The sequence below is a fragment of the Raphanus sativus genome, unplaced genomic scaffold, assembly GCF_000801105.2.
Source record: "Raphanus sativus cultivar WK10039 unplaced genomic scaffold, ASM80110v3 Scaffold3087, whole genome shotgun sequence".
NCBI lineage: Eukaryota > Viridiplantae > Streptophyta > Magnoliopsida > Brassicales > Brassicaceae > Raphanus > Raphanus sativus.
Window position 1 is genome coordinate 1 of NW_026618394.1, and position 9,865 is coordinate 9,865.

Genomic DNA, 9,865 nt, shown 5'->3' on the forward strand with positions numbered 1-9,865 from the left:
TATATTGAACTGTGATCCAAAAAATTTCTGGTTTAGTTTTCATTCCAGTTTTAAAAATTAAAAACACTGAGTAAAATTGAACATTCGTTTTTTTAGGTTTTTCGGTTTTGAGAGGGTATCACTAAATATATTGTGGTTTGGTTTGAAATTCAGATTATTTGGTTTGGGTTTTAGTTCTGTTTTGTATTCCTAATTAAACCAAAATCGTTTTATATCTCGGTTTATTCGGTGGAACACAAATTATTCTGATAAAATTTGGCATAGTTCCCTTAATTTCGGTTTATTTATTCAGTTTTGTTTGGTTGGTATTTGACGAACTGATCAGTTTTTGTGTACTGAACAGAATGTATTGAATTTTAGCTAAACCAAATGCGAAATTGGAAACTAAAAATTCTCAGTTTGATCGGTTCAGTTTATTTTGGTTTGAACCAAATGCCCAACTCGTAGTTGAAGTGTCTATCCTGACCTGCAAATGCAGCCTGAGAGCTAGTCAATTTGGTACTAAAAAATATTGGTGAAACCGATTATTTGTACAAGACTCTGTACAACACTGGGACGCAAAAAGAGATTACAATTTCACCTCATAGCCGTTCTCTGAATCTATCTATAACCTTCCAGTTATATCCTTCTTTAGTCTTCAGCTCCTCGGCTAATTTCTCTGATATCGCAAAGCCTTTGTGGTGCAACATTACAGGCTTCTTGTCTTGTGAGTGTCTACGACTACGACACGTACTCTTGTTTACAAGTTTCACTTCTGGAGTTGGAGTTCTGTGCTTTTGATCGTCACATCTGGATTTGAGTGCTTGAATGGCAATATCTGGAGGGATCTTAGGGTTTCTGGCGAGCTGTCTGCAGGTCTCCAGTGTCAGTTTCTTGTAATTGAGACATCGACATATCTTTGTTCGATCTTCTGGTGTTAGATTAGGATGAGACTGTACAACAAAACATTAGAAAGAACTTATTATATAATGTCACCCCACAAATGTATTTCTTTAAAGGATTTTATTTTGATGTAAATAATATTGTAAGTCGCTAGGAAAAATGATCAAATATAAAACTGAAATATCATTTGTTTCTTTAAATTTCATATTTGGTTTAATAAAATGGAAATTATCTGTTACTAATATAAAAATAAATATGAAAATACTTGTTAGTTTTTCAAGTGGCAATATCTGATATTTGATAGTACTATACCCAAAAAGAACTATAGTTTTGAGTTTTTAGTATATTGTTATTAATAGTATTGTTTTAAAAAATAGTAAAAGGACCAGACAGACAAGAATACAGAAGAAACTTGTATCCTTGTGAGGTAATCTGACAGGAAACCCCACGGCAGCAACAAGACAGTGAAGAAACTGAAGATGACTCCAAGTCTTAAATATAAAATATACTCTCAGAGTATAAATGGTATACACATCATCACAATATGATGACTAAGAGAATAGTTTAGCTCTGTTTGAATCTCTTGATGAATACAAGAAACCAAAAATCTACTTAATAGAAAAAATGTATTGAAAATCTATCTGTCACTTGTCATCTTCTGTATGACCAATACAAATTTTAAAGAAAAAACAACTTATTCCCTCTTTATTTGTCTCACTTTTTTTTTTGTAAAAAATTTATTTGTCTCACTTGTATTAAAAAATTTTAAATTTTTTGCACCATCAATTGGTTGGTGAAAAGATGCAAGAAAAATGTTGTATCAAGTAAAAAGAAAATTCAAGAAAATAAGTACTGACCTGTAGATAGATGTCAATGGCTCTGTAAACTCCATCAAAGCAACCTCTAGCAGAATCTGGCAAACTCTCTGCAACGCCAAGGAACTTGGATACTTTCAAATTCTGATCTGGAGATATCTCTCTTAAATACTTATCAATCAATCTCCCAACTTCTTTCATCTTTGATTCTTCTTCTTCTTCTTCTCTGTTCCTCACAAACACTTTTAGCAATCTTATCACAAGATCCACATTGTAGAACCCACTCTCTCTGCTTCCTCCAGCTGCAGGTATCAGAAGATCATCAAGTGTTGCTTGATCCAACATTTCTCCAATTAGGGTTTCTAAACCGGTCTTTGACTCTCTACTTAGACTAAAACTGGATAAAACCCGAAGAACCCAAAAGAGTTTCCTGCAAGAAAACGCGGTTTTACCAGCCAAAACCACTCCTGTAACCGCTGTATCAGCTAAATCAGAGTACTCAAGCTTGTTCCTCATAAGCTCTATATTTCTTGATTTGGTTTGGAGTCTTGTCTTGAGATAATGGAGAAGAAACTTAGTCAGGACCAAGCTTTTCACGTTGGTTTTGTAAGCTCCAATGATCCTTATTAGCTTCAAGATGATCACTGGGGAGAGACTTGACATATCGTCGAACCACCACTCGTTGCTTCTTCCGCAAGAAACATTCTGAGAAGCTAACCTTTTGTCTGATTCAGGCGTGTTCTTAGCCGAAGAAGGCGAAGAAGAAGACAGTGAAGAGGAAGAGAACGCTTCTGAGCTCCGAGAGATTTTGGTCAAAGCTGAGAAAATGAGTTTATCGACGAGACCATACGAATCTGCGTGGAGGAACACTTGCTCGCAGCTCTTGAGGCTTAAAACGATGTCGTTCCAAGAACCGTAGAACACTTCTTCGAGAAAAGACTCTGTCTGAAGCAAGAGGTTAGAGAAACAGAGCTTTTCCGTCATGCCTAGAAAAACAGAGCAGCAGTACAGAGTCGAGACGTTTGAGACATCGATTGAGATTCCTCCGTTGCTGTAACAGAACCTTGAAACCAGCTCAAACCCATCTGATCCACCTGGAAACCCATCGATCTCGATAGTGATGATCTCTGGAGATTTACTCTTCTTGTTTCTCTTCTTCTTGCTCTGTTTTATCATCTTCCTCAAGCTTCCAGAGTACTTTGAGATCACATCCTAAAACAGAGCATACAGTAGAAATAAGAAACAGAGCATAATCAAGATTCGGTTTTTTAAGGTTTGGTTTAGGTTTTACCTGATTGAGGAAGAATGTGTGATCTCCATTGATACAGATTTGAAGATCGTAGAAGAGAGACATTTCTCGGGATTTTTTTGCATCAGAGTATGAAAGCCTAATGAGTCTTGTGACTAGTTTGTAAGCTGTTTTCTGATTCTTCCGCTGTTTATTTTTGTGTGTGTTTTTGGATTTTATAGAGCAATAATTATAGTGGCCACATGGAAATGAGATATGGCATAGTGTTTTATTTGTCTTTATTTACAACAATACAATAAATACTTACTAACAAATTAATTTAAATAGAAATTAGACGGAAGTAAGACAAAAGTTTATGTTGAACTAGTATAGTTTTATACAAAATATTATAGAAAACCACATAAAACTTTCAAATTATCTCAAATTTCAATAAAATGATTTTTTTTTGTTTGTATTGTTTTGTTGTTTTTAAAAGAATGCTAGTGAATTTTGATTCTCATTTCTTTGAGAATGATTGACTTTCTAAAAAACTAGTATAACTTTATCCATTTGCACAAATTTTCATGGTCCTAAGCTATTGTCTGAATATTGTAGCATTCTTATGAGTTTGTGTTCAGTTCAAAATTTTACAGAAATTCAAATTCAAAGTCTACAACATCGCGCGTGGACTTTTGAAAGTACACTAATTATATATTATAATTTTAAGAAAAACAAAAACAAATTAGATACATTATCTCATAATTGTAAAATAATTGTCCAGATTAGGATATCTAGTTACCTATCTAAGAGATGGGACCAGATACAACTGAAAATGCCTCTTGTACAGTGGAAACGTCAGTCGAGATTTATTGTGAGATCGATCAAACAATGGTTGGGAGTCAAGATCTAACTTTATATTTTGTGTTGAGAACAGAATCTATCAAAGTATCATAATACAAATGCGATATGGTTTTGGACGAGGTCTGCTACATGTTTTCTCGCTTTGCGGACTTTGATTACTTTTTGAAATCGTGCAGATAACTCGCTAAAGATTGGACAACATTTGATTTCCGTCATTTACAATTTTTACAATGAGTATAGCATTTTCTTTGTTGAAATTTCCTTTTGTCAAAAATGCATGTGAATTTGTGTGGTCCTTACTAAAATGGTATTTTTCCTAGTATATGTGCGAGACCACTACGAGATTTTTTTCATCGTATTTCCAAATGCGACAATTTATTACCAAAATCCCAATTTTATTCTTATCCTATTTGAGATATGTGAGAAAGTATTATCCACAAAAATCTCCATATTCTATCTTTTTAGCTCGTTTCGTTACACAATTATACAGCGTTGAAAATCATTGGCAATAAAACAAGAAGAATCAAAAAGTTTCAAAAAAAAAAGAAACAAAAAAGAAAATACCGAAGGTACAACCAAAATAACACAAAAGACGGGATAATTCTCTGAACATAAATAAGTAGACCGTTAAAGTTCCACGAGACTTTTACTTCACACAATTAAAAGAAAAAGGCCAAAGAACTTGTGTGTTGCCAAATATTGTAGAAAGAAAGTCGATGAAACATTGGAAAAGATAAATAAACCCTAACAGTTTGTGAGCAATCTCTCAGTTACGGTACCTGCTTCCACGATCATAGTCTCTGTCTCTGTCTCTGTCCCTGGCACGGTCATAGTCACGCTCCTTGCCTCTTTCCCTCTCTCGGCTTCTGCTTCTGCTCCTGCGTCTATCCTTATCGTAGTGATGATGATGATCTCTATGCTTATCCCCACGGTCTCTTTGCCTGTCTCTGCTTCTTTCTCTTCCTTCTCTATCAACACCTGCCAAACAATAAATACACACATTGGATCATGACAAAATAAATTTTGGTGGAAAGCAGCAATCAAACATTTTTTACACTGTTGGGCGAACTTAGTATAACCTTTCATCTTTGTCGCCTTCTTTTTTTAATGCATTCGGTTAAAAGAAGAAAGCTCTTAAGAGAAACACCAAGTAATACAAGAATCATTGGAGCTCCTCAAGGATTTGGCAGTATGAGCAAATAGCCTTGAGCTTAATGTGCAAAATCAAACGAAGTGTCTATTTTTACTACAGAAGTATCTATAGGGACAACTAGTTTTTATCATATCGGAAAGGTTCTATTCTGAACCTTAACATCTTTGCAGGGATTTTGCTAGAGGAGTTCTCTGAGTTGAAGTTAAAATAGAAATTACCTAGTTCTTCGACTTCCCACCCAGCACGACCAGCAGCAACAGCAGGTCTGGCGTCAGCTTGGTGAGTTTTAACACGGTACTTCTTCTTTAGATTCCCAAACTCATCATACATTTCACCATCATCCTGTAATTTTTATGACATAAAGTTAAACCTGAGAACTCAACCGAATTGCAACAAAGAAAACACAAACACAGAGAACGCTTCAGCAAAGAATATTTTACTTGTTCCGCCTCACGCCTGCGTCTCTTTGTTTCCTCTAATTCTTGTTCATCCAATTCCTTGTAGCCACCACCACGGCCTCCCCTATATGGTAAAAATAAATGAATAAGCACAACAGGCCCGTCAAGCTAAAACCCTTTTAGTAACTCTAATTTGCTACGATAAATATTTCAAATGAGATACATCAATTGCCAAAACATATGTTGATGCTTCTGCAGCATTCTTCATACTGAACACAGTGGCAAAGGAAGCACTCAGTCGAATTGCAGAAGAGAATATCTTGTCGTAATTTTTTTACAGTTATCTATTAGGCCATCTCTAAAGAAGAATAAAAATTCCCTGCTGACAAGTGACAAGTGACAACAAAACTGCTATTATCGAACACAAAATCTATAAATGTATCCTAAATTCACCGGGAAAAAAATCATTTAAAATATCAATCCTCAGTTCAACATTGCAAAAGAACAATAAAAAGGCAAGCTTATCATTGACAATGAGTCATACCTCACACCACCTTCATTCTGACCAGGTTTATTGGTGTTGCAGACGTTACATTTTAATCGCTTAGCCCAGTTGACATTACCGCACCTGATGATTAAAATATTAGAACAAAAGGATTACAGACCAAAGTATATAACCAACAAAGATCGGGACCAGAGCATATTTACCCAATGAGAGCAGCCTCTTAGTTAAACTAGTAGAAAAATAAAATTCCATTTAACTTACAATCTCTAATTTATAAGAATCTAAGAAAAACTCGGGATACTGGATCAAAACTACAAGTCTACAACCCAATTTTTCAGTTTGACAACTCTCTGAAGACAATTTGCGAGATTAGAATCAACATGGTGGCTTCACACATTCTAAGGGCCAGTTTCAGTGGCACATCATTTCTAAGTGAAGGGTTAATCAAAACACCCACATACAAACCTTTCCATAAGCTCATTAGAATGTAAACTTTCTATTGCTAACGTATTTTTAACAAGTATTAGACGCTCATTATCACGTGAAAGTGAACCAACTATTATTTCAGACCTAATCAGATTTACTTACATTGGACAAGACCAATCATTTGGACCAAAAAGACCAGTAGAAGCACCCTTCCCCGGTGGGCCACCATCAGCACCTCCACCTCGGCCCCTTCCACGACCACCAGCCCCCATGCTGCCACCAGATGCACCAGCTGGTCTGGCAGTTCCGCAACGGTTACAAACCCCACGGAACGCAAAATTCACATTTGTGCAACTGCCACAATAGAAGAACATGAGCAACACTAGAGCTAAAAACTCCCAATATATAAATCTGCAAAACCAATTGGATAGATAGATGAAGGCTCCTCACCGATGTCACAGACCTTGTATTTGGGCACATCCAGTCCCCGTCTTGCTGCCATGGCTTGGCGGAAGAATCACCCTGACCTCTCCCTCTTCCAGCACCTCCTCCATCTGTTTCCTTGTTAGCAGCACCTCCATCGAATCCAAAAGACTCACTCGGATGGTCTCCTCCACTTTTGCTCTTCGACTCCGCCATAAAAACCCCAATGACGCTTCCATGGAAGTCTTTGTTATTGAACCATTCAACAGCAGCCAAAGCAGCGTGCGGGTCTTCATAGGTAACAGTAGCGTCACCTTTCGGCTCATCAGTCTCTTTGTCTCGGTACAGCCACACCTTGGGAGTACCGGTTCGTTTGTCTCTCTATATAAAACAAAACGGTAAAAAAAAGTTAGACATATTGTGGAATAAAAGATTGCAATAACGTCAAAAAGAAATAGAAGCAAAAACCATTAGAGTACCTGGCTTAATACCATACCTTTAGTAACCCAATGGTCCCAAAATATTCAGCCAGCATATTCTCGTCAGTGCCTAGTGGAAGGTTAGAAACGTAGACTGATCCATTTGTAGGAGCTCCTTTCGTTGAATATCCAGCCATCTTTAAATCCAATAACGACGCCGTACCAAAGCTGTACATGATAAACCAAATACTTTACTTAATCATAAATGCGTCTCAACCATTTGTTCATCACACGCGTACTATATAGAATACACAGATATAGACCTAATCAACACTGAGAAGCGTTATACTAACAGACGCAGCCATCTTAATCCAATTTCATCTAAACAAAGCGTCACGAATCTGTAGATGATAAACTAAATACAAAAGCGTACTATATAGAATACACAGATATAGACCTAATCATATTAACAGGCAGTCAAGACGGAGATCCGATACGAAACTTGTAAAACGCGTGAAGCTAATTCCGATACCTAAGCAGTCAACGATGATGAGCCATGGGAATAGATTAACAGTGAAGAACGAATGAGAAAAAACATCTGAGATCAAAAAGAGGAGAGACCGATTTTGGATTCAGAAATAACGAAACACGAGACAACGAGAGAAGGACTAAAGAAGACGAGGGAAATAAAAAAAAAAAGAGAAGAACGGAGAGGGAATCTTACCGGCGACGGATTAGGGTTTGCAGTCTAGTCAGAGATCTCGCGAATAAACTCTTTGGAGGGGGTGGGTGACCTATCTTGTTTGGTGGTTATTTGCAATTTATTTTTAAATAAATTTACAAGTATATATTTACATATACTTTCGCCGAGAAAAAACATTCAATTTATTTACTTTTTATATATAAACTTCAGTTTTCTTACGTTTCACTTGGAGTAATTCTCTCAAATACCACATTTTAAACTTTTATCACAAAAATAGTTTTCAAAATATAAAATGATTAAAATAATTTCTTTTCATTTTATTGAATACATTCTTAAAACCACATCTCTTTATTCTATACCCTAACTTTTTAGATTAGTTAACTCAATGATTATAAATGTATATTTATCTTTCAATACAAAAATTTTGGTCTTTTTTTTTTGAGAGGCTATTTTTGTAAAAATAAACTAAAAATACTATCTAAAAAAATTTCTCTTTCATTTATACTATACCCATTTTGTGGGAGAAATTAGACTACTGGATATTTTGAATAAAAATTAACTACTATCACATACATTATTCATTCAGTTTTTTTTTTTATATTTGAACTTTGATTCTAAGAAAGACCCATTTTGTTATCCAAATTTTGAATTGTTAACTCAAACCAGAGTATGTGGAACCAGCGGGTTGGCGGGTCGGCGGGCCGGATTCGACCTGCAACATAACCCTAACCGAACGTATATCGGATCAAATTTTAAATTGCCATTATTTAATAAAATATATTTTGATTAAGATTTACACACAAATATGATTACAAAAAAACATACGAATATAATCACAAAGAAAACACAAATATGAAAACTAAATTTAAACAAAAAAATATACCCGCTCTTTTAAGTACGGGTCAGAATTTAGTATATAAATAAAAATAAAAAATATCAAATAATTAGCACAGCGTTAAACGAGAGTTAAGAAAGCGTTAACCCAACGCTAACTGTTGGCGTTCAGTAAAACGACGTCATTTTGTTTTACACGATTTGAAAATAAAAATATAAAGAGACCAGGTTTTGAATTCAGTTTGTTTGGATCAAATGCAAAGTATTTTACAACTAGGCTAGTGGTACGCTCAATGTATGTACTAACACATTTACTTTTATTTGGTACTAATTTTGAATATAAAAAAATTCTCTAAAAATTTAAAAGGTCTTTAAAATTCCAAAAATATGAAAATAAAGAATTTTAAAAATCTTCCAAAATTTTTATTTAAAAAAAAATCCAAAAAAAAAAATTTCATTTTTCAGATTAAAAAATCGAAACAATAAAAATAATCCAAAAATATGAAAAAGTTATAAAAATTTTGAATCTGAAAATAATCAGAATCTATTAAAAATATTTTTTTATTTTTTTTATAAAAAATGCCAAAAAGAAATTTTTCATTTTTCAAATTATAAAAAGAAAAATTGAAAAAATAGCTCCAAAAAATAATTCAAAAAAGGATAAAAAATTTCAAATCTGAAAACATATAATCAGAAACTATAAAAAAATTTGAAAAATAGTAATAATTTTTTATATATATTTTCTGATTATATGTTTTCAGATTCGAAATATTTTATAATTTTTTGGAATATTTTTTCGAATTTTTTTTTCAACTTTTTTTATAATCCGAAAAAACAATTTTCTTTTTTGGAATTATTTTTTCAATTTTTAGAAATTTTAAAGATCTTTTTAAGTTTTTAGATAATTTTTTTTATATTCAGTTAGTACCAAATAATATTAAATGTGATAGTAACTTATCTGATTGAGCCACTAGCCCAGTGGTAAAGTACCTTGCCATTTGATCTAAACAATCTGGGTTTCGAACCCAGTGTCTAAACAGCGTGCTAAATTGACAAGTCAACGAAAACATCAATACTATTAATTCAGGATCCTTTTTTTAGATTTGCCCTCATTTTTACCTGGCATATTACTTTTTATGCCATTATTGATTTGCCTAATTTTTAAAAATTCAGTAAGGGCAAACGTGACAATCAAAAAAAGGACCAATTTAACTACCT

The 9,865-nt window shown here is 34.1% G+C and overlaps 2 protein-coding genes across 3 annotated transcripts; both read right to left on the reverse strand.

Moving 5' to 3' along the window:
- Positions 1-484: 484 nt before the first annotated feature.
- On the reverse strand, positions 485-3,144 carry LOC108819060 (BTB/POZ domain-containing protein At1g50280). Its single transcript, XM_018592047.2, has 3 exons — positions 2,989-3,144; positions 1,740-2,909; positions 485-932 (listed from the first exon to the last, which is right to left on the reverse strand). The coding sequence occupies exons 1-3, from the start codon at positions 3,049-3,051 to the stop codon at positions 582-584; spliced, it is 1,584 nt and encodes a 527-aa protein (XP_018447549.1). The 5' UTR covers positions 3,052-3,144; the 3' UTR covers positions 485-581.
- Positions 3,145-4,216: 1,072 nt separating this feature from the next.
- LOC130494260 (transcription initiation factor TFIID subunit 15-like) lies at positions 4,217-7,917 on the reverse strand. 2 transcript variants are annotated; one of them, XM_057000921.1, is made up of 8 exons: positions 7,835-7,917; positions 7,188-7,338; positions 6,732-7,072; positions 6,431-6,622; positions 5,882-5,965; positions 5,380-5,461; positions 5,158-5,281; positions 4,217-4,764 (listed from the first exon to the last, which is right to left on the reverse strand). In XM_057000921.1, exons 2-8 carry the CDS (start codon positions 7,305-7,307, stop codon positions 4,553-4,555), a joined length of 1,155 nt encoding a protein of 384 aa, XP_056856901.1. In that variant the 5' UTR covers positions 7,308-7,338; positions 7,835-7,917; the 3' UTR covers positions 4,217-4,552. The 2 variants fall into 2 exon arrangements, with proteins under 2 accessions (XP_056856901.1, XP_056856902.1); XM_057000922.1 differs by lacking the exon at positions 7,835-7,917 and having other exon boundaries at positions 7,171-7,328.
- Between the last annotated feature and the right edge of the window lie 1,948 nt (positions 7,918-9,865).